Source organism: Rana temporaria, chromosome 4 (assembly GCF_905171775.1).
Source record: "Rana temporaria chromosome 4, aRanTem1.1, whole genome shotgun sequence".
In the NCBI taxonomy this organism is placed as follows: domain Eukaryota; kingdom Metazoa; phylum Chordata; class Amphibia; order Anura; family Ranidae; genus Rana; species Rana temporaria.
Window position 1 is genome coordinate 420,017,953 of NC_053492.1, and position 25,156 is coordinate 420,043,108.

Sequence of the window (25,156 nt, forward strand, 5' to 3'; positions counted from 1 at the left end):
TTCTGTATATGAGAGTTCTTACATGTTTAGGGACTGAGCTGCACCCAAATTTATGGTACCGTGGCCTTAAATTTGTGTCTTTTTTTTTTTTTATTCTCCTAGAGTTCAACATTACATGCCGCGTACACACGGTCGTTTTTTGTGTGCGTTTTTCTAACTTCATCATAAAAAACGACGTTGCCAACACACCATCGTTTTCTGAAAATGCTCTAGCAAAGCGCGGTGACGTACAACACGTACGACGGCACTCTGTTCCATTCAAGCTCCCGTCTCATAACTTGCTTCTGAGCATGCGCGGGTTTAAAACCTTGTTTAAAACGTTGTTTTAGCCCACACACGATAATTTTTTATGACACAAAAAAACGTCATTTTGAAAAACGTCATTAAAAATTGAAGCATGTTCGAATTTTTTTTTTTTGGTCGTTTTTTAGAAAACAAAAAACGATGTGAAGCCCACACACGATCATTTTAAATGACGTTTTTAAAAATGTTGTTTTATTTCATCACAAAAAGCGACCGTGTGTACGCGGCAACAGAGAAGATGTAGCAACAAAATTGTCACCTGCTACGTTGTGTAATGCAGGAAAACATAAAATGCCGTGCTAGTTGTGGCCAGTAGGGGGAATCATGTGCACGTCTCTGAGCCCTTAAATTGTGTGATTTTAGCCTTGTGGATTATCAAAGGTAATACACACTATGGCCCGGATTCTCAAACGAGTTACGCCGGCGTATCTCCAGATACGCCGTCGTAACTCTGAGTCTGACTCATCAGACGAACCGATCGTGTGGGCCCCATCAGTTTTTTTCCCATCAGTGAAAAAACTTAGAACTTGTTTTAAAATTATCTGATGGTGAAAAAAACGATCGTCTGTGGAGAAATCCATCGGTTAAAAATCAACGCATGCTCAGAATCAAGTCGACGCATGCTCGAAAGCATTGAACTTAATTTTTCTCAGCACGTCGTTGTGTTTTATGTCACTGCGTTCTGACACGATCGTTTTTATAACTGATGGTGTGTAGGCAAGACTAATGAAAGTCAGCTTCATCGGATATCTGATGAAACCGATCGTGTGTACAGGGCATTAGTCTGTAGGGTTCATTATTGAGTTGGCCCACCCTTTGAAGCTATAACAGCTTCAACTTTTCTGGAAAGGCTGTCCACAAGGTTTAGGAGTGTGTCTATGTTTGACCATTCTTCCAGGGATGCATTTCTGAGGTCAGGCACTGATGTGAACGAAAAGGCCTGGCTTACAGTCTGCGCTCTAATTCATCCCAAAGGTGTTCTATCGGGTTAAGGTCAGGACTTTGTGCAGGTTTCTCCACCCCAAACTCGCTGTTCCATTAGCCAGATTCAGAGAGAGTTACGCCGTCGTAACTCTGAATCTGCGCCGTCGTATATTTAAGTGTATTCTCAAATTGAGATACACTTAAATCTAGCTAAGATACGACCGCGGGCGCCGTCGTATCTTAGCTGTCTATTTAGGCCGGCCGATAGGGGAGTGTGTTATTGTTTTGGGACCCCCAAGTGTCAGTGTGTCATTGTTATGGAACCCCCGCGTTTCAGTGTTTTTTGTTCTGGGCCCCCAAGTTTCAGTGTGCCATTGTTCTGGAACCCCCAAGTTTTAGTGTTTTTTTTTGTTCTGAGCCCCCATTTGTCAGTGTGTCATTGTTCTGGGACCCCCAAGTTCCAGTGTGCCATTGTTCTGGAACCCCCAAGTTTTAGTGTTTTTTTTTGTTCTGGGCCCCCATTTGACAGTGTGTTATTGTTCTGGGACCCCCAAGTTCCAGTGTGTCATTGTTCTGGGCCCCCAAGTTTCAGTGGTTTTTGTTCTGGGCCCCTATTTGTCAGTGTGTTATTGTTCTGGGACCCCCAAGTTTCAGTGGTTTTTGTTCTGGGACCCCAAGTTTCATTGTTTTTGTTCTGGGACCCCCAAATTTCAGTGTTTTTTGTTCTGGGAACCCCAAGTTTCAGTGTTTTTTTTTTGGGCCCCCATTTGTCAGTGTGTTATTGTTCTGGGACCCCCAAGTTCCAGTGTGTCATTGTTCTGGGCCCCCAAGTTTCAGTGTTTTTTGTTCTGGGCCCCCATTTGTCAGTGTGTCTCTGTCCTGGGATCTCCATTCTGTCCTGAGATCTGTCATTCTATATCTCCAGTGTATCATTCTGGGTCCATACAGTCACATTTATCTGGCTGCCAGGATTGCTCAACCAAATGTTATTTTTTTTAAACAACTGCCAAAAAGGAAATCACAGACAACTCAGATTTTTATGGATCTGTCAGTATAATATTATATTACCCCTGAAAGGACAGTATGATCTCATTTCTGACAGCAGTCCTTTGTAACATTTTGCTAATGATTAAACATGTAGCTGATGTGTGCGTCCATGCCTGGGTGGGTTGGCATCAGCCTGCAGGGTACTGCTGTGACATGTAGGCTCGGTTCACACTGCTGCAAGCCCAAGGTCATATAACTTGCTTGTGACCTCCTTGCGACTTTTGTGATTTAACATTGCAGACTATGGTACTGAAGTCGCACCAATGGCAGAAAATTTAGTGCGGGAACCTTTTTTTTTGTGGCTGCAACTTGAGTCGCATGGATTAAGACAGCACCCATTGGTAATGCGTATGACACCAATGAGGATTCTTTCTGTACGTTTTTACTCTTCTTTATGTGTTTTGTTTTATGTCTTTTATATGTTGTAGGATGCAAACATTTTTCAAATAAAGATTACATTAAAAAAAAAAACAGCACCCATTAAAATGAATGTATTTTGACTTGTCATGCGACTTTATGTGCTGCAATTCGCATGATAAGTTGCAGCAGTGTGAACTGGGGGGGGGGGGGTGTAGAGCACTCTACATTACTGACCACTCCATTACCAAATACATTCTCAGCTGTGATACATGCAACATACTATTGTTAACCACTTAAGGACCGGACCATAATGCTGCCTAAAGACCCAAGGTGTTTTTACAGTTCGGGACTGCGTCGCTTTAACCACTTCCATACTGGGCACTTACGCCCCTTCCTGCCCAAGCCAATTTTCAGCTTTCAGCACTGTCGCACTTTGAATGACAATTGCGCGGTCGTGCTACACTGTACCCAAACAATTTTTTTATCATTTTGTTCCCACAAATAGAGCTTTCTTTTGGTGGTATTTGATCACCTCTGCGGTTTTTATTTTTTGCGCTATAAACAAAAGAAGAGTGACAATTTTAAAAAAAAACACAATTTTTTACTTTTTTATTTAATAAATATCACAATTTTTTTTAAAAAAAACTTTTTTTTTTCCTCAGTTTAGGCCGATATGTATTCTTCTACATATTTTTGGTAAAAAAAATCGCAATGATCATATATTGATTGGTTTGCGCAAAAGTTATAGCGTTTACAAAATAGCTGATAGATTTATGGCATTTTTATTTTATTTTTTTTACTAGTATTGGCGGCGATTTGCGATTTTTTTTACTGTCACCGTGACATTGCGGCGAACACATCGGACACTTTTGACACGTTTTTGGCGCCATTCACATTTATACAGCGATTAATGCGATAAATATGCACTAATTACTGTATAAATGTGACTGGCATTCAAGGGGTTAACACTAGGGGGTGAGGGAGGGGTTAATATGTATACCTAAATTGTGTTCTAACTGTGGGGGAAGGGGGGTGACTGGGGGAGGTGACTGATCTATGTCCCTATGTACAAGGGACACAGATCGGTCTCCTCTCTCCCCTGACAGGACGTGGAGCTCTGTGTTTACACACAGAGCTCCACGTCTTGTCCCTGTAGCCGCCGATTCCGAGTGCCTGGCGGACATCGCGACCGCCAGGCACGCGCATCGGCATCTCGGGGACGCGCCGGGCGCGCGCACGCCCCCAGTGGCCGCAAGAATACAGGACGTCATATGACGTCCTGTTGAATTTTCAGAGTAACCGTGGAGCCGTCATTTGACGATGGCCCGGTACTCTAGTGGTTAACAGACAATTGCGCGGTCGTGCGACGTGGCTCCCAAACAAAATTGGCGTCCTTTTTTTCCCACAAATAGAGCTTTCTTTTTGTGGTATTTGATCACCTCTGCGGTTTTTATTTTTTGCGCTATAAACAAAAATAGAGCGACAATTTTGAAAAAAATGCAATATTTTTAACTTTTTGCTATAATAAATATCCCCCAAAAACATATATTAAAAAAAATGTTTCCTCAGTTTAGGCTGATACGTATTCTTCTACCTATTTTTGGTAAAAAAAATCGCAATAAGCGTTTATCGATTGGTTTGCGCAAAATTTATAGCGTTTACAGAATAGGGGATAGTTTTATTGCATTTTTATTAATTATTTTTTTTTTACTACTAATGGCGGCGATCAGCGATTTTTTTCGTGACTGCGACATTATGGCGGACACTTCGGACAATTTTGACACATTTTTGGGACCATTGTCATTTTCACAGCAAAAAATGCATTTAAATTGCATTGTTTACTGTGAAAATGACAGTTGCAGTTTGGGAGTTAACCACGGGTGGCGCTGTAGGAGTTAGTGTTCCCTTAGTGTGTGTTTACAACTGTAGGGGGGTGTGGCTGTAGGAATGACGTCATCGATCGAGTCTCCCCTATAAAGGGGATCACTCGATCGATGCAGCGCCATAGTGAAGCACGGGGAAGCCGTGTTTACATACGGCTCTCCCCGTTCTTCAGCTCCGTGGAGCGATCGCGACGGAGCGGCTATAAACAAATAGCCGCGCCGTCGTCCCGGATCGCTCCCCGAGGGGACCCGACCGCCGCAAGTCGCGGGGGGGGGGTCCCGATCGGACCCCCCACCCACGTCTAGGCAGGGACGTACAGGTACGCCAATGTGCCTGTACGTGCCATTCTGCCGACGTATATGTACATGCGGCGGTCGGGAAGGGGTTAAGGGGTCACTAAAGGATTTTTTTTTTTTTTTAGCTAAATAGCTTCCTTTACCTTACTGCAGTCCTGGTTTCATGTCCTTATTGTTCGTTTTTGCTTTGATGTTGCTGTAATTCCTCTCTGTTCTGGACACTTCCTGGTTGTCTGTTTCCTGATCACCACAGTACTGGGAGATTTCTCACGGTGGTGACTAATCAAGGAGGTGTGATTACTGTGTGTCAGCACCAATCCAGTTTCATTTTACAAAGCATTACTGCCCTCTATTGGCTCTCTGGCTCTGTACATCAGAGAACCAGGAAACAACAGCAAAAACGAAACGAAACTGTAGGTACATTATATGATTGTTTTTTATCTATTTTTAATCATTTTTAAAAGGAATCAGTTAAACTATTATGGGCTAGATTCAGATAGAATCGTCTATCTTTATGCCCAGCGTAACGTATCTCAGATACGTTACGCAGCCGTAATTTAGGGCGCAAGTTCTGTATTCAGAAAGAACTTGCGCCCTTAGTTACGGCAGCGTAACGTATCTGTGTCGGCGTAAGCCCGCATAATTCAAATGTGGATGATGTGGGCGTGTTTTATGTATATTAACTGTGACCCCGCGTATTTGACGTTTTTTACGAACGGCGCATGCGCCGTTTGTGAAAAAATCCCAGTGCTCATGCTCGAAAATCCGCCGCAAAACGTCATTGCTTTTGATGTGAACGTAAATTACGTACATCCCTATTTGCGAACGACTTACGCAAACGACGTAAAATTTTCAAAACTCGACGCGGGAACGACGGCCATACTTAACATAGGATACGCCTCATATAGCAGGGGTAACTTTACGCCGGAAAAAGCCGAACGTAAACAACGTAAAAAAATGCGCCGGCCGGACGTATGTTTCTGAATCGGCGTATCTAGCCCATTTCCAGATTCCTCACTTAACTATACGGAAGCGCCACCTAGCGCCCAGCGTAAATATGCAGCCTAAGATACGCCGGTGTAAAACACTTACGCCGGTCGTATCTTAGGGAAATCTATGCGTAACTGATTCTCTGAATCAGGCGCATAGATACGACCGGCCGGACTCAGAGATACGCCGGCGTATCTCCTCTCTGAATCTAGCCCACTGTCTCTATACCCTGTAAACAGTCATTTCAGCAAAAAAAATAAAAAATTCCTTTAGTGACCCGTTAAGGACTGACACTTAGATACAAAAAAATAACAATGTTTTCCTATTTAACAAAACATTTAGGTAGATTCACGTAGGGGCGCCTAACTTTAGGGCGGCCTAGCCTAGTCTTTTTAGGCTACACCGCCGTAAATTAGTTAGGCTAGTAGTGATTCTCAAACCACTTACCTGCTAATTTTCGGCGGCGTAGCCTAAAACGAGCGGGCGTAAGCGCGCCTAATTCAAATGACTTGGAGGGGGGCGTGTTGTATGGAAATGAGGCTTGACCTCACGTTTTTTGAAGTTTTTTGACACTGCGCATGCGCCGGGCGACTACATTTCCCAGTGCGCATTGCGGCTAAGTAGGCCGTACGGGCCTATTGATTTCGACGTGTACGTAAACGACGTAAATCCCGATTCGCGGACGACTTGCGCAAACGACGTAAAAAATTCGAACCTCGCGGCGGGAACGGCGGCCATACTTAACATTGTTATTCCACCTCATAGGGGGAATAACTTTAGGCGGCCTATCGCTTACGGAAACAACGTTAATCGACTGCGGCGGGCTCGCGTTCGTTCGGGAATCGTCGTAAATGCTCATTTACATAATCTACGCCGGCCGCAATGGAAGCGCCACCTAGCGGTAAGCCAAAACATTGCAATCTAAGATAGGACGGCGCAAGCCGTCCTATCTTAGATATGTTTAAGTGTATCTCTGTTAGAGAATACGCTTAAACATAGGTCGGCTTAGATTCAGAGTTAGGTCGGCTTATCTGTAGATAAGCCGGCCTAACTCTTTGTGAATCTACCTTATTGTTTTCACAGACTTTCAAAACATCCTTCATTTTATTGTATTTATTTTACATAGTGTAAACTTCTGGAGGGCTGGTAACTTTTCTGGCAGCAGAATCACAGACGGAAGAATGAGATAAATAAGTATTGGAGAGGCACCTGGAGTAAGAATAATCAGTGGGGCAATATTGTGGAATAGCAGAAAAAAAAATGTAACAAACAAAATTGTCACCTGCTACAATGTTTATGTAAGAAAACATAAACTGCAGTACAAGTTGTGACCAGTAGGGGGAATCATGTGCACAGCTCTGAGACCTCAAGTACCATTGTGTGATTTTAGCCTTGTGGATTATTTAAAGCGGTAGTTCACCCTCTCGTACTTGATGTTACCATCGAGACAGGCATTGTAGCGCGAGCTACAGTATGCCTGTCCCGATTTTTTTAACCCCGTACTCACCTCGTAGTCGTCCATCGTAGATTTCGGCTCCCGCGGGGAATGGGCGTGCCTATGGAGAGGGAGGATGATTGACGGCCGGCCCTGGCACGTCACTCTCCCCGAAGACAGCCGGAGTAGGTCTCGGCTCTTCACGGCGCGTGCGCACAGGCTATGCGCACGCGTCGTGAAGACCAAGCCTATTTCGGCTATTTCCGGAGAAGCGTGACGCGCCAGAGCCGGCCGTCAATCATCCTCCGTCTCCAGAGGCACGCCCATTCCCCGGTATCTTCGATGGACGACTACAAGGTGAGTATGGGGGGAAAAAATTCGGGACAGGCATACTGTAGCTCGCGCTACAATGCCTGATTTAAAGGTAAAAGAAAATTTTTTTTTTTTTTTTCCTGTCGATAGGGTGAACCCCCGCTTTAAGAGTATATAATGGGAGAAATATGCAGGCTGCCATTGCTGACATCTTTCTGAAATTACTAGTTGCCTGACTTTAGCTTCCAGATTTTGAGACCTGGACCTTGATGAACTTTGCAGATCAGGAAAGTTAGACTCAACACAGAACATTCTATAAGTAGTACAATTGTTCCCGATTAGCGGCTTGGAGAGTATTGAAGCTGCTGTATCAGCATCATTATATAGATATAGATAAAAATAACACATTATAAATACCCCCCCCCTTTTTTTTATAAGTGGTCACATGACTTCTGTTTTCAGCTGCTTCCATTTCTATCCCGATGACACACAAATCTATCTCTCTACGCCAGGGGTGCCAAACCAGTGGCCCGCGAACCTCCTGCTCTGGGATAGAATAGAATAGAATACTGTTATTAAAGGTAAGTTTATTACTAAAATCACTATATATATATATATATATATATATATATATATATATATATATATATATAGGCATATCTGTTCTACAGTGGTTACTGGACTGCTTTCAAACTGTTGGGCAGGTGCAGAGCGGTACACCTGCAGGTTACCTGCACTGAGCAATAGACTTTTGATATAGTCTGGGAGTTTGGTGCACTTTCTGAAAGTGCACTACACCTGCAGAATATAATAGAAGTCTATGGCAAGTGCAGCTAACCGGCAGGAAAGCCACAGGTGCACTTCCGGTTAGGACAATCAACCTCACTTAAAGATACAATGATGGAATAAACAACGGAAAACCGTGGCGTATCTAGGAGTGTGAGGTGGAGTCACAAATTTTTTACCACATTGATTTGATTCTAACAAACACTTATACAATGCAGGATGGCAGCTTAAAATAGGGGGGCTGGCAGCAAAGCATAATTTAGGGTTACAAACCCTTTAAGTGATAAAGGGATAACTGCGCTACACCAGAGAGATAGTATTCCTATCAGGGAACACCAAAAAAGGGGCCTAAAGCCCAAACTTGTGTATTATTACCTATAAATATAAATAAAAATACAATACAGTGGTACATAAAAATAACAGTGATGTGCAATAATATATAATGGTTCCGACCATCTAGGAACCCAAATTGTCATTAAACATGTGTATTGGCCAATGTCCTCTCCAGCCAAAGCAAAATGAATTACAATCAGTGAAAATAAATTGAACATACAAAAGTTTTTGAAAAAAGAAAAAAAGAAGGGAATAAATTCAATAGTCCATAATTTGAAGAATATCCCAATGTGTGAATATAGTCCAAAGAAAGTGTCTAATTAAACACCCGTGCACAATCCGGTTAATGGCTGCTTGTGATCTTAAAGAGCCTCATGTGTATCCACCACCGATAATTAAATCTGCTTACCAGATTTGAAGGTCCTCAAGGACCAAGCCCAGCATAATACTCCAACCAGAGGAACTGGTTAATGGCACGGACCCAATGCGGCAGAGCCTCACACTAATGCTCATTGACAGCGATCATATAAAAAAAGAAAAATGCTTCCATAGCATAAAACCAGGGATACTTTATTTGAGACAGGCACATAGGAAAACAACTCACATTTCAGACGATATTTGTAGGCATTCAAACCTGCAGCGCCGGCCGGACGCTAACAGGAAAAAAGGGAACCACTCGTGTAGAGATTCAAACGATGAAAGGGGATGACGTCAGCACGTCGCTCGCTCCGCCCGACGCATTTCATGATAGGTCACTTCGTCTAGTGCCCCGAGACAAAGTGACCTATCACGAAACGCGTTGGACGGAGCGAGCGACGTGCTGACGTCATCCCCTTTCATCGTTTGAATCTCTACACGAGTGGTTCCCTTTTTTCCTGTTAGTGCTGCAGGTTTGAATGCCTACAAATATCGTCTCAATTGTGAGTTGTTTTCCTATGTGCCTGTCTCAAATAAAGTATCCCTGGTTTTATGCTATGGAAGGTCCTTGAGGACCTTCAAATCTGGTAAGCAGATTTAATTATCGGTGGTGGATACACATGAGGCTCTTTAAGATCACAAGCAGCCATTAACCGGATTGTGCACGGGTGTTTAATTAGACACTTTCTTTGGACTATATTCACACATTGGGATATTCTTCAAATTATGGACTATTGAATTTATTCCCTTCTTTTTTCTTTTTTCAAAAACTTTTGTATGTTCAATTTATTTTCACTGATTGTAATTCATTTTGCTTTGGCTGGAGAGGACATTGGCCAATACACATGTTTAATGACAATTTGGGTTCCTAGATGGTCTATATATATATATATATATATATATATATTATTGCATATCACTGTTATTTTTATGTACCACTGTATTGTATTTTTATTTATATTTATAGGTAATAATACACAAGTTTGAGCTTTAGGCCCCTTTTTTGGTGTTCCCTGATAGGAATACTATCTCTCTGGTGTAGCGCAGTTATCCCTTTATCACGTTTTCCTATGTTGTTTCACATAATAATTGCTGCTTGTTAACCCAGACACATCATTTCACTTAGCGCAGTTGTCTTTCAACTTTTCCACAAACCCTTTAAGGTTTTTAGAAAGGTTTGTGTAGGCAAAGGGGTTGATTTCCTGAAGGCAAACAGGCCATGCACTTTGCAAGTGCAGTTGCTCCAGAGCTTAGAAGATGTGGTAAAGCTCGACTTCCATCATCCAATCACTTGGAAGCAAATATTATGCTTTTTTTTTTTTTTTACTTGCATGTGATTGGGTGTTATTTGCAAAGTGAAGCTTCATCTCATTTACTAAGCTCTGGAGCAACTGCATTGGCAGAGTGCACAGTTTATTAGCCATTAGTAAATCAACCCCTAAGGCCCTATTCACACCTAAGCAATTATCCGCTTGAAGATCAAAAACACTGGAGGAGAAAAAAAAAATCAATGATTGTCTATGGAGATGGTTCACATCTCCACTCCAAGTCACCTGAAGCCAAACGCCTGAAGCTCAAACAAGTTCTGGAGCTTTATTTGGCGCTCGAATCGGGCAGATTGGGCGTTTTTGGCACGTTTGTATTCCCATAGAAATTAATGGAAATGCGCCATTCGCAAGTTTTTGCACATTTCTGCACGCACTTTTGTGCGATTTTCTTCTTAAATGAAAAAGAAAAAGGAAAAAATAAATTAATAATAATATATGATAAAATAAATACACAAATAACAAAAAATCATAATAAATAAGTAAAATAAAATCAACCTTAAAAAATATTAAATACATTAATTATTATTATTATTATTATTATTATTATAAAATAACAACAAACAAACAAAAAAATGTACTATTAATAATAATAATAATAATAATAATAATAATAATAATAATTGTTTGTGATAGGGTTAGAGTGTTTTATTTTTTTATTTTTTTAAGGGATAAGAGTTAAAGCTAAGGGTTAATTATTTATTTATTGTTACTTAGTATTAATTTATTGAATTTATTTATTTTTTATTTATGATTTTTATTTATTTGTGTATTTATTTTACATTCGTCTAATAATAATAATAATAATAATAATAATAATAATAATAATAACAATAATAAATAAAATGAAAATAAATAAATAAAATAATTAATAAAGAATCCTAACCCCCAACTCCTATTCCTAACCCTAACCTAAACTGAACTCGAACCCCTTACACTTAGGAAAAAAACATTATAATAAATGAATAATAATAAAAGAAGAAATAAAAGCTAATGGAAAAGCTAAAAAAGCTGAAATACCTAGCAACAGATAATAGCTTTCTCTATTGACTAATAAAAAAAATGCCAAAGCCCAAAAACGCTGCATACAAACGGGCATAAAAGGTGCAAAAAAAAAAAAAAAACGCCGGAAAAGCGCTCAAAGACACTACGCTCAGGTGTGAATTCAGCCTAATGCCCCGTACACACAATCGGTTTTCCGCTCATGCTGTCTTGCATACACACCAAATTCCGACCGTCAAAAACGCGGTGACGTACAACACTACGACGAGCCTAGAAAAATTAAGTTCATTGTTTCCGAGCATGCGTCTAATTGTTTCTGAGCATGCGTGTTTTTTCTCAGTCGGAATTCCATACAGACTAACTGAATTTCCGAATTGAATTTGGGCCAGATCCACAAAGATCTGCCTATCTTTAGGCAGACGTAGCGTATCTCAGATACACTACGCCGCCGTAACTTAGAGCGTAGTTTCCGTATCCAGAAAGAATTTGCGCCGTAAGTTACGGCGGCGTAGTGTAAATGTGTCAGCGTAAGGGCGCTCAATTCAAATGACTAAGATGTGGGCGTGTTTTATGTTAATTCATCTTGACCCCACATAAATGAAGTTTTTTTTGAACGGCGCATGGGCCGTCCGTGGGGGTATCCCAGTGCGCATGCTCGAAATCACGCCGCAAATAGTCAATGCTTTCGACGTGAACGTAATTTACGCAAAGCCCTATTCGCGAACGTTTTACGCAAACGACGGAAAATTTTACGCTGTCCCGACGTCCATACTTAACATTGCGTATGCCTCATAGACCCAGGGGTAACGTTACGCCGAAAAAAGCCTTACGTAAACGACGTAAAAAAATGCGCCGGGCGGACGTACGTTTGAGGATCGGCGTATCTAGCTAATTTGCATACTCTACGCGGAAATCAACGGAAGCGCCACCTAGCGGCCAGCGTAAATATGCACCTAAGATCCGACGGCGTACTAAGACGTACGTCAGTCGGATCGAGCCCACATTCAGGCGTATCTTGTTTTGTGGATACAAAACAAAGATACGACGGGGCATCGTAGAACTTACGCGGCATATCAATAGATACGCCCGCGTAAGTTCTTTGTGGATCTGGCCCGTTATCTTTCTAAGTCCGTCGGAATTTCCGATGGAAAAAGTCAGATGGGGCATACACACGGTCGGAATATCCGATGAAAAAATTCCGTCTGATTTTGTGTACAGAGCATTGTGTCATTGTCCTGGGACCTCAAGTGTCAACATGTCACTCTTCTGGGATCACAGAGGTATTATCCTGGCACTATCTGGCCGCCAAGTTTGCTCAACAAATTTCTACTTTTTAAAAAAAAAAATGCCAAAAATGAAATCACAGAGAATTCCCAATTTTATAGATCTGTCAGTATATTGTCCCTGAATGGACAGTATGATCTCATTTTTGGCAGCAGTGCTTTGTAACAATTTACTAATGATTAAACATGTAGCCGTTGTGTGCGGCCGTGCCTGGGTGGGTTGGCATCAGCCTGCAGAGTACTGGTGTGACATGCAGAGCACTCTCCAATACTGAGCACTCCATTACCCAATACATTGTCAGCTGTGCATCAAGTATACACACAACATACACATTGTTACACACTGACACTCAGATACAAGAACATTACAATGTTTCCCTTCACTTTTCTGTAAACTTCTGGAGGGCTGATAACTTTTCTGGCTTTATAATCACAGGGAAGAATGACCTATATAAGTATCAGAGAGGCTCCTGGAGCAAGGAGAATCAGTGGTGCGATATTGCAGAATATCAAACCAATATTTAAGGTTTGTTGGCCTTGGTAAGGCTGCTCTTGTCAGACAGGGCTGCAAAGTGTAATAATCCTTGCAACCAATTAGAATTTGTTTTACTGAAGTCAAAACAGGATGAGATGATTTTTAAAGTGTTACTAAACACACAACAGTAAAATCAGTCTGTATTAGCAGTAAAGCATGCTTGTTATACTCACGGTGGAAGCTATGCATTGTGAAAAAAAGACTGTTTGATCCTGTCTTCTCTAAACCCACCTTTCTTCCACTGTCCCCAATCCAACACTTGATAGTACAGAGCCTTGGAGGCACTCTGCACATGCTCACTTTGGTGTGTATTGCTAGAGATTTTTTTTTTGAGAAGGTGCATGTGACTGGCACAGGGCCAATCAGCACTGTCCAGACAGAGGGTCAGGGGTCATGCAGCCTCATAGGACAGCCAGAGGTGAATGAAAACTCCTCCTGCAAGCTTTGACCAGTGCTTGGCCAGACACTGATAGAAGTCACGAGACTGCTATACAGGGCTTTTTTTCTCAGAGAATAGGTGCAGGAACTCCGATCTTCACCTTTCGTTTCTGCTCCCTACCCGCCCCTGAGCACTGTTCCTTGGTTCCACCTCCTACCGACCTCCCAGTACCACCCATTTTAGAGAATACAGAATCAAGTATCATTTTTGTGCAGATTTGCGCAGAATTTGTTAATGTTAACAAAGAAAGACAGTTAAATAGATCCCCTGCATTGAGCAACAATAGACCCTACCCCAGCAACAGTAGACCCCCCCACCAGCAATGACAGACCTCACCCCAGCAAAAATAGACCTCCCACACAACAAAATACCACCCCAGCAACAATAGACCTCCAGCAGCAACAACAGATGTCCCAGCAGACTGCATCAATAGACCATCCATGAGGCAGCAACAATAGACCTCTCCCTCAACAGTAGATCCCCCCAGCAACAATTGCTCCCCCTAGAAACATAAGAGCCCCCCCCCCCCCCACACTAGCAACAAAAGGTCTACCCAGCAACAAGAGACCTCCACACAAAAATAGATCCCCACCAGTGACAATAGATCTCCCAGCAGCAAACATCAATAGACCCTCCAGCACACCCCAGCACTCCTTGTCATTACATAATTCATTGCTGGAGGTGCCGGAACTGCGTTCCCCCGCGTTCCTGCTGAAAAAAAGGTCTGCTGCTATATACTGCTGATGAGAAAAGGTATTTAGCAGTTTATATTTACTAAAATAATTGCATGTCCATGTTCTGTGTACTGTGGGAGATCGGATATAGTGAATGCAGGGTCCTGGGTTTAGTAACACTTTCATTGAAAGCATGTTAGACAGTTTGAGAAGAGTGCATCTTACTGAGAGATTGAGCCAGGTGCCCGTCCAGACATCTGAGTGGATCCCGACATTAAAGTCAGAATCGATCCAGAGCCTGGACCAGTTTAGTGACAGTTTAGCAGACAGTGGACTGCTGCAACAGCTTTGTTTTAAGGTAAGAATTTCATAATGAGCTATTTCTTTGCTTTTTAAAGTCAGCAGCTACAAATACAGCAGCTGCTGACTTTTAAAATAAGGACACTTACCTATCCAGGGCACCCACGATGTCGGCACCCGAAGCCGATCTATCTCTCGGCTCTCGGGTGCTGCCACCGCCATCTTCAGTAAGGGAATCAGGAAGTGAAGCCTTGCTGCGCATTTCCCACTGGTTCCTGCTGTCTTCTGGGACCTGTGTGTCTCCCAGAAGACAGCGGGGGGGGGGGATAAGGCACCGGAAATGGTGTAGATAGCCGCGGGTGGCTCGGGTATCTATGCCTGGAAGTGGGAGCAAATACCTGTATTAGATAGGTATCTAGCCCCCCTCCCCCTTACCCCCTTAAAGGTGCCAAATGTGACACCGGGGGGAGGAGCAACCGTTAAGGCACTTTAAGAACTCCACTTTAAGCATTCTCTTTCTCTCTCTGCCCTGTCTGCGTTAGTCTACCTCTCCCTCTGTCCTGTCTGAAACATACTCTTTACTCGGATCTATCTCTCTCTGATATCTCTGACTTTCTCTCCCGGTCTCACTTTTCCCATCTCTCTCTTTCTCTCCTTCTTTCCCATCTTTCCCTCTCTCCCTGATCTTATTTCTCTTCCTAGCCCTCTCTTTCCTTCTCTCATGTCTATCCTAGCTCTCTCTCTCCCTGTCTCCCCCATATATCCTTCTCTCTCTTGCCATGGATTTCCCTCTCTCCTGTCTCTCTTTCTTACCTTTTGCCTCTTTCCGCATCTCTCTCTGCTGTCTTTCCTCCTGTTTTTGTGTTTCCCCTGGCTCTCTCTTTTACTCTCTCACTATCCTATCCCTCTCTCCTGTTTCTCCCATTACTCTCCCTCTTCCCTTGTATCTCTGTCTCCCTCTCTCTCCTCTATTGTCAGTCTCTGTCTTCCCATTGTCTCTTCATTCCCATCCCTCCTTTCTCCTCTCTCCCATCATCTTACATATCTTTCTCCTATCTCTTGTAGATATCTCTCTCCTCTCATCTACAGTATCTCTTCTCTTACCTCTCTCATCTGCCTCTTGTTCTTCTCTCTCTCCTATCTCTCTCCTCTCTCTCTCTCTCTCTTCCCACTCTGTCCTCTCTCTCATCTCTCTCCTTTCTCTAATCTCTCCTGTCTCTCGCTCTCTCTTTTATATCTCTTCTCTCTCATCTCTTTCCTGTCTCTCTCACCTCTTCTTTCATTCTCTCTCTCTCATATATCTCTACTGTCTGTCTATCTCTCTCTCTCTCTCTCTCTCTCCCTCTCTCTTGGCACTCTCATCTCTCTCCCCTCTCTCTCATCTCTTCTCTCTCATCTCTCTCCTGTCTCCCTCTCATATCTCTTATTTCTCTTGTGTCTCTCTCATGTCTCTACTGTTTATCTTATCTATCTCCTGCCTCTCTCATCACTCCTGTCTCTCTCATAACTCTTCTCTCTCATCTCTTTTCTCTCCTGTCTCTCCTCTCTCGTTTCTTCTCTCTTCTGTCTCTCTCTTCTCTCATTTCTTCTATATCCTGTCTCTCTGATCTCTCTCTACTTTCTCTCCCATCTCTTCTCTCTCATCTCTCTCCTGTCTCTCTCATCTCTTTCCTGTCTCTTTAATCTCTCCTGTCTCTCTAATCTCATCTTTTCTCTCTCTTGTCTCTTTCTCTCCCTCCTCTCTAATATACTCTTTCTCTTCCCTGCCTCTCTCTCTTGCTCTCCTCTCTTCTCTTCCCTGTCTCTCTTTTATCTCTCTCCCTTCTCTCTCTCCTGTCTCTATCACCCCTCTCTCTCTCATATCTCTTCTCCCTCATCACCCCTCTCTCACTCATATCTCATCTCTCCTGTCTCCTTTCTTCTCTCTCTCCCCCATGGTTCTCTCCCCCTCTCTCTCTCCTGTCACTCTCTCATCTCTTTTCTCTCTCTTATCTCTCCCCATCTCTCTCCTGGCTCTCCTCTTGCTCTCTCTGGGCTCTCTCCTCTTCCTCTCCTGCCTCTCCCATCCCCCCTTTCTCTCGCTGATTTCTCTCCTGGCACTCTCTTCTCTCATCTCATCTCTCCCCCTCTCTCATCTCTCTCCCTCTCACTTCTCTCTCCTGGCTCTGTCATCTCTTTTCTATTTCTCCTGACTCTCTCTCTCTCTCTCTAATCTCTCCTAATCTCATCTCTCTCTCTTGGCTCTCTCATCTCTTCCTCATCTCTCTCCTGGCTCTCTCATCTCTTCTCTCTCATCCCCCTCTCTGATCTCTCTCCTGGCTCTCTCATCTCTATTCTCTCTCTCATCCCACATCTCTCTCGCCTCCTCTCTCATCCCCCTCTCTCCTGACTGTCTTTTCTCTCTCTCATCCTCTCTCTGATCTCTCTCCTGGCTCTCTCTTCTCGCTCTCTCTTCTGGCTCTCTCATCTCTTCTCGCTCTCTCTTCTGGCTCTCTCATCTCTTCTCTCTCATCCCCCTCTCTGATCTCTCTCCTGGCTCTCTCTTCTCTTCTCTCTCTCATCTCTCTCCTGTCTCCAGCAGCAGCAGCCTGTCCTGTCCTCTGCTCCCCTCCCCCTCTTGTCGGTCTCTCCTCCCCTCCGCCGGGTGTGCCGGAGCCCGCAGTGTCCCCATCCTCCTCCTCCTGCTCCTCTCCTCCTCCTCTCTCCTCCCTCCTCCTCCCTCCTCTCCCCTCCTCCTCCTCCTCCTCCTGTCCTGGTTGTGCTGGTGCGGAGCTGTGATGGCCGGGCGGCGGGTGTAGCGGGTGTAGAAGATGTCGGGGGAGGTGCGGTTGCGGCAGTTGGAGCGGTTGTTGGTGGACGGCGGAGCGGTGCGGGGCGGATGGATGAGTGTGGAGAGTCTGCTGGACTCGCTGCTCTGCCTGTACGATGAGTGCTGCGCCTCCCCGCTGCGCCGCGACAAGAACATCCACGACTACATCGAGTGGGGTGAGTCACCCGAGCCGGGGCACCGGGGGGATGGGATGGGGGGTCACTGCAGGGTCACCTGATCTGGGGGGTCACTGGCCTCTACTGATATTGGGGTACTCATGCCTTTCTTGGGGTCACATTGGGGTGATTAGCACTTGCATGCATTGGGGTGCTTGGACCATCATCCTTGGTGTCAACTAAGCTAGGGTGACATTGGGGTGTCATGTATCAAGTGTAAATAGATTTTGGGGTGTGTGAGCCATCCTTGGGGTCAGAAAAGGTTAATGTCATGTCTGGGGTGTCTATTGACATTTGCTTTCTTGAACCTTCCTTGGTGTCACCTGAGATCAGATTGGGATGATCATCATCTTTTTGGGATGTTTTTTTTTTTATATTGGGGTGCTTGAACCTCCCCATGGGGTCACTTTACCTGGGGGGGTCACATTGAGATCATGTGCTAGGTTTACATTGGGGTGACGGAGGTTTGGGGTGTTGATATTGGGGTGCTTGGGCCATCCTTGGTGTCACCCGATCTGAAGGGCACAATTGGGCGATTGTCATTTTTTTTGGGTGTTTATGACAGTGGTGTTCTTTGGCTATTCTTGGGGTCACCAGATCTAAGGGTAACATTGGGGTTGACATGTATACTGTTATTAGGGGATATGGATATCTGGGGGGCCCCCAGATTTGGTTTTCCTCAGTATCTAGAGTGATTTCATTCTTTTGGGGTTTTCATTTTTATTATTGATGTGTAGAGATTGTTGAGGGTCATCGGGGGGGCAAATAAGGTATGGTGGTCATCTGACCCGGGATCAATGTTTTTCTGGGGGAAGGGGGGCTGCTCTATTGTGGGGTGTCTACTTATAATAATGGGGGGTCATCTGATCTGAGGTCATGTTGAATTTGGCGAGAATTGGGAAAATAATGGGGCCATTGATCAACGTGGAAGACTATAGGAGCTGCCATGGTGTATTTGGGGGTGACTTTTGAGTATGTCGGGGTTTACGGCTTTGGTGTCTGGAGGTATATGCCAATCGGGGTGGGGGGGGGGGGTCCTTGTGTATTTGAGATTACTTTTGATTTGATTGCGATGTTTACAGTGCCTAATTATGGGGTCACTAGGGCGTTATATCAGAATGGGGGTGTCCTCCAGACCCAGGGTCACTACAGATTTTGGATTATCGGTCTTTGCAGGAGTCAGTAGGGTTCCTATTGCAATCCTGGAGGTTTTATACTAGTAAGGGGTGCTATTGGTATTTAAGGTGACACAATTGAAGTGTGGTCTATTCTTGGGTCACCATTGGTGATATCAAAATGGGGGTGTCCTCAGGCCCAGGGTCACTGCATATTTTGGATTATCAGGAGTCAGTAGGGTTCCTATTGCAATCCTGGAGGTCGTATACTTGTAAGGGGTGCCATTGGTATTTGGTGACACGTTTCAGGTGTTTACACTCTGTGGTCTATTCTTGGGTCACCATTGGTGATATCAGAATGGGGGTGTCCTCAGACCCAGGGTCACAGTGTATTTGGACTATCATGTATGTATGGTGTTTATTGAATATATTGGGGTGCCAGGAAAATACTCAGTGTCACTTGGGTGTTCATTGGGCCTTATCTGGATGAGGGGTCACTCATTGGAGGGGAGGGCTGCTGCCAAATCTAGGGTAAAGCTGAGGATGGAGCCTCAAGTAGGCCTTTTTGCATTAGCAGTAACCCATGTCAACAACCCTGAGTGCAGCATATATTGCAGAAATCTGACTTTTGTATGGTCGCTGGCGTTGCAGTTTGATGTGTGTAGCCCCAAAATAGCGTCAAATAGGATGTAGCCATGCTTTTGGACCCTTCATCTGGTCAGGATGTATAAACAGTAGCAAACTGCTAGCTGACAGTTCATGCTGGGACATGTAGTTCACCAGCATTGGTAGAATATTTAATTGCTGATTGTTTCCCAATTGTCTAAAAAGGCCTTCTAGTACTCGGACCAATGTTGGGGAACCTCTGGATCCCTTCACATCTAATGGAAAAGAATGGGCATGCTGGTGCTGTTAGTTCATCTGCAGCTGATGGACCTCGGCATGTGTCACTGTGGCTTCTGCCGGTGCAGCTGGTTGTACCCTCTGGTGTTAGAAAGCAGTAAATGAACATGGTGCTGCGGTAATGAGGTGACATATGGTGCTCGAATGTATAATGACATTGTTGGTCAGCCTGTCACAGGACACTGTCACATGTTGGGGCCTCTGAACTGGACATCAAAGGGACACCACTGTGCACATCAGAGCGAAAAAGGGGCCGCTGGCTTACCGTAGCGAGCTTTGCATGTCAAGCGCTGCTTTTCTAATATTTAATTGATATATATATATATATATATATATATATATATATATATATATATATATATCAATGTGTATGTGTATAATAATAATAATAATATTATTATTATTATTATTATTATTATTATTATTATTATTATTTATTTATTTTTCTCGTTAAAATAATATTATTTTTTATTTAATAAATAAAATAAAAAATCATGTTGTTTTATGCAGCAAAGACCGTATCTTTTATAGTAATTGACCTTTTCACTGTTCTGACTTCAGTAAACTAAGATCTGATTGGCTACCCTGGGTTACTGCGCTTTGCTCGCTGCGTATTGAATAAGCTCACGTGAGGGTTTTTTTCTTTTCCTCTTTTAAAGTGGCGACGACAAGCGTATAATAAGATGTCTGGCAATTCTTCATTTTTTTTCATCTTGGCTTAGAAAGTTGCTGGTTTGTGGTTGAGATTTTTCTTAGAGACTTAATGATATCATCTTATATTTATAGCTGCGTGATCTTTGGGTTGCCTGTAATGTATATAAGAGTGGAAGGCAATAAAACGCAATCATTTTGCGTTATCTTGCTAGATCAGGTGCGCTTACAAATTTATAGCGTGTCTGGGTCTGCGGTTAGTCCTGCGCTGCGTTTGGTGCTGATGACAGAACAGAATGTTTGCTTTTTGGACACTTTTTTTGGTTGGATGCTTTTCTGCATGTAAAAAAAAGCAACCTGAAACGCGTGGAAAGTTCCGTACCGGTAATTTCAATGTACTGTTCATACCAGCGTGTTTTACCATACCACTGATGATCACGTTTGTTTATAAGAGCATCCTCTAAAGACATTTAAAATGCAAGTATAGTCCGGAAATACTTGTTCCTTTTCCTGTAAGTGTACACATTAACACAAGCCAATACTCATACCAGCATCTCTAAAACACAGTACTTGACAAAATACAAACTAACACATTAATGAATTATAATGGTAAATGGGCCTTTTAAATATGATATCAATACACTGTATCATTATAAATTAGCCAATTGATGAGCAGCAACAGAGATTGGAACACACCCACAGCCTGCTGATTGGATGATGGAGATGCCACATACTAATGAGCCATCATGCTGCTGACGGCCAAAAAGTGCCACGCAAGCTACCCGCACATCATGTTGCTGACGGACAAAAAGACAGAAGGATTTACTAAAACTGCAGAATGCAAAATCTGGTGCAAAGAAACCAATCAGCTTCCAGTTTTTATGGTCAAAGCTTAAAGTGGTAGTAAACTCTGTTACACCACTTGTACCTACAGGTAAGATTATAATAAGGCTTACCTATAGGTACTGTGAAGGTCTCCTAAAATTGCAGTTTAGGAGATATTCAGAGTGCATGCGATCGATGACATCCCTGGCCCATGCACTCTGACGGTCCGACATACAAGGCAGGAAACGGCAGTTCCCACATGCATGTGTGACAGTGACGTCATCGTGCCCCCGGCCACTCATGTACGGTGGCGGCTGGTGTTTTTTTGTTTGGGGGGCGGAAAACAACCAAACCCCCCCCCCCCCTGTTGTCTGCCGGTTGGTCCACCGGCACTTACCCCATCTAATTGACGGGAATCGGGCATCCGAGGATTGGCGGGATCAGGGCACCAAGCAGCCATGGGGATCGGGCATCCAGGCATCGGCCAGCAACTCCTCGCTTCCGCTGTGCATCTCCTCCCCTCCTCCTAGGCGTCCAATAGGATCGCCTGTCCTTTCAGCCGATTGGCCAGCAGGAGTATCAGTGTTGCAACAGCGAATTTTCATTTGCTGTTGCAACACAACTGGGTGGGCTCTGGACGCAATGCTCTGCATCCCGAGCCCACCCTATTTTGAAGCCTATTAGAGCCCCTGTCTTGAATCGGGTGCTTTTAAAAAAGAAACAAAAAAAAAAAACACTGCCACTGTAATTCGTGCCCTGATAGGGGGGCGGCACCCGAGCTCCCACAATGGACGGGCCACCCCTGCTCATATAGCCGGGGGCTGTGAACCCGGAAGGAAGACCGGGGGAAGATGTCAGCCCTCTCGGCAGTGAAATTGCGGCGATGGACTTCGTTCTAATGTATGTTTCTCATAATGTGCTAGTATGTGATGCATACTAGCACATTATGACCTTGCCTTGCAGGGAATTTTTTTTATTTTTTCTCTAACCACCTGCAGTTTACTATTGCTTTAATTGAACAAGCTGAAGTTAGAAGCTGATTGGTTATCATGCACAGCTGCACCAGATTCTGAGTTTTAGTATGCCCACATTCACAGTGGGCCGCTTTTGAAACGGCACTGTCCAAATCAGTGCGACATCACACTAATTCCAAAAAGTAGTTCCTGCACTACTTTTGGCGACTTCGGGGGCGATTTGAATAGACATCTGTTCATCAACCTGCACAGATGTCTGTCAAATCGCCCCCCCCCCCTGAAGTTGGACTGAAATGCCGGTTTGAAATCATGCAAGTTCAGATTACCTCATTGTGAACGGGGCTCAGTGTCCCCCAAAGTGTAAGAAAAGTTGACCTTGGGGACGGGGTAGAAAGTAAAAAAAAAAAAAAAGGGGTCTGCCCATATGAAACAAATCCTACTCTAATTGTGTTCAAACTTGTTTCCTTAAGACCCCTTTCACACTGAGGAGTTTTTCAGGCTGTACAGCGCTGCTATACCGCTTAAAAAACTCCTGCCCAGCAACCTCCATGTGAAAGCCAGAGGGCTTTCACACTGAGGCGATGCGCTGGCAGTAGAGAAAAAAATCTTCTGTCAGCAGCATATTTGGAGCGGTGAGAGGAGCGGTATGTATACCGCTCCTTCCCATTTAAAACAATGGGAAACCGCGGCAATACCGCCCACAATGCGCCTCTGCAGAGGCGCATCACGGGCGGTATTAACCCTTTATCGGCTGCTAGCGGGGGTTAATACTCAACCGCTAGCGGCCGAATCCCGCGGCAAATCCGACGGTTTAGCGCCGCTATACCGCCACCGCGCCTCCCGCCCCAGTGTGAAAGGGGCCTTAGTTTTGAATGGGATTGCACATCTGTCAGGGTGTCATTGCTGTCTCCATTGGGTGATTGGGTTATTTCCCCTTTATGACATTTGTCTGTGACACCAGAACAAGAAATAAGGGGACAGGGATCACTGAGACAGGAAGTCACCCGCAGAAATAAAAACCCTGCAGAGGTCATAACCCTCTCCTGCTTTGAAAAAGTATGTTTTTTTTTTTGTATTTCTGTCAATTGAAGAGAATTTTCATCACTACCTGTCCCTCTGATCCATGTCACTGATACAGGAAGTGGTGAAAAATCACATCAATTGGGAATCAAAACCAAAAAAGGTTTGGTGGGGTTGGATTTTTTTGGGCTTGGGGATTTTAGTTGTAGTATGTGTTTTTAATGAATATACAAATAGAAGAATTGATGGTGTTTTTATAAATTTTAAGGCTGAAATCAGACCTTTGCGCTGTGGTGCATTGCAGCAAAGCATGTTACAGTGCCATTCATTTTGAATTGCACCCCAACACATTAAGGTAGTGCAGCTCCAATGCACACGTGTAGCGGCACACGGTAACCCACTAACATGGGTTCTGATGCATTGTTCAACCAAAAATGGTGCATGTTTGTTTCTTTGACCTTTTGGTACAGTGGCAGCCTGTTCATTTGAACAGCAATGGTCATTAACACGCAAAAAAAAGAATGTCAACGCAACACATCAGGACGACAAGGTGTGACTGGGCCTAAATGTGTTTCTGTGGTTCTGCCAGAAGGATGAAAAAAGCCCATAATGGCCAATGTCAGGGTGGGTAAATGGGGCACTGCTCAGGGGCATGTTTGACCAAATGAGATCCAAATTGCTGCATTCATTTAGAGCAGAATAGTATTGATCTTCAGCACCCTGACCCCAAGTCAGATCGTGTGTATGGGCCTTTTGACTTATCTGTCCCCAGAATGACAACGCTGCTGTGCAATTTCACTGCAGAATAAACAGTGTTGTCACCTTGTTGAAGGAAGTGGAGTATCAATGGATCTACTGGCAAGATGGAACGTAATAAAAGTATGCAGGGCCGCCATCAGGGGGGGTACAGGCAGTACACCTGTAAGGGGCCCGGAGGTCCCCAGGGGTTCGGATTGCAACCCCCTCCCCTTTTTTTTAATACATTTTTTTTTATTTCATATTCTTGTATTTTTTTTTTCTTTTTATTAAAGGGTCCAGAAGTCCCCAGACCCCAGATGGCAACCCCCCCCTTTTTTTTTTTTTTTTACTAAAGGGCCCAGAGGTCCCCATGGCCCTGGGGATTTATTTTTTTATAATTTTTATTTTTTTTGTAAGGGGCTCAGAGGTCCCCAGGGCAAACCCCCCCCCAATCAGTGGCACCCCCCGCTTCTCAATTAGCGGCAGCCCCCCGCTTCTCAATTTGAGGCAGCAGCACCCCCCCCCCTATTTTTTTTTCTCCAGGGGGCCCATGCCTGAAGCTGTGTAAGGGGCCCCATAATTCCTCATGTATGTTATAGGGAGGACTCTGAAAAGCAAAAACTGCTGTGTTAATGCTACTGACAGTCTACATCATATATTGTGTGACATCCCCCTGCCCAGTGAATCCAGCATTGTTCCTTGCCTCTGTAGTTTAAAGAGAAGTTTTTCATTTTATTATTTTTTTTATTTTTTTACCCATCATACTTGCCTAGGTGGATGCAACATCGGACGGATGCTGCATCTGCCCCCCCGCGTCTCTGCACTCTACAATTAGCACAAATCTCAGCGCAAAATTGCACTGAACATCAGCAAAAATCAGCATGAGAATCGCACTCATTCGCATCGCATAAGTGTGAATCCAGACTCGTTGCAAAACCAAAATGATTTCTTTCATGCTGATTTTTTTCCATACTTGTTCTGCTTTTCTGTACTATAAAACTAAAGCTATTCGATTTTTCCAAAATGACCAAAAATGGATGCGTTTGATTTCTGTGTTCACTCTCGCCAGCTCCGCTCGTATCGCCATCACCAACAGTGGCGTCATTGTGCGCGATGATGATGGTGCAATGATCTCGGAAGCTCATAATTGTCGGCAATCATCCGTGGTTTGGACATTTTGTTGCAGTTTTCTATATGACTTGGGCTTTAAGAGATGCAATTTAATAACAGATGATTTTCAAAGTAAAAGAAAATCTGTTGCAATAATTGTTTTGTATTTTTTTTCATTTTGTTTTGAACT

General features: G+C 43.8%; 1 protein-coding gene across 7 annotated transcripts in view; it reads left to right on the forward strand.

Moving 5' to 3' along the window:
* The first annotated feature begins 17,370 nt into the window (after positions 1 to 17,370).
* CDC42BPA (CDC42 binding protein kinase alpha) overlaps positions 17,371 to 25,156 on the forward strand; it is a 363,756-nt gene continuing 355,970 nt past the window's right edge. For all 7 annotated transcript variants that reach the window (XM_040351326.1, XM_040351329.1, XM_040351327.1 and 4 more), the window contains exon 1: positions 17,371 to 17,630. In XM_040351326.1, the coding sequence (XP_040207260.1) occupies positions 17,456 to 17,630 (175 nt within the window). In that variant the 5' untranslated portion in view covers positions 17,371 to 17,455. The remainder of the gene's footprint in view (positions 17,631 to 25,156) is intronic.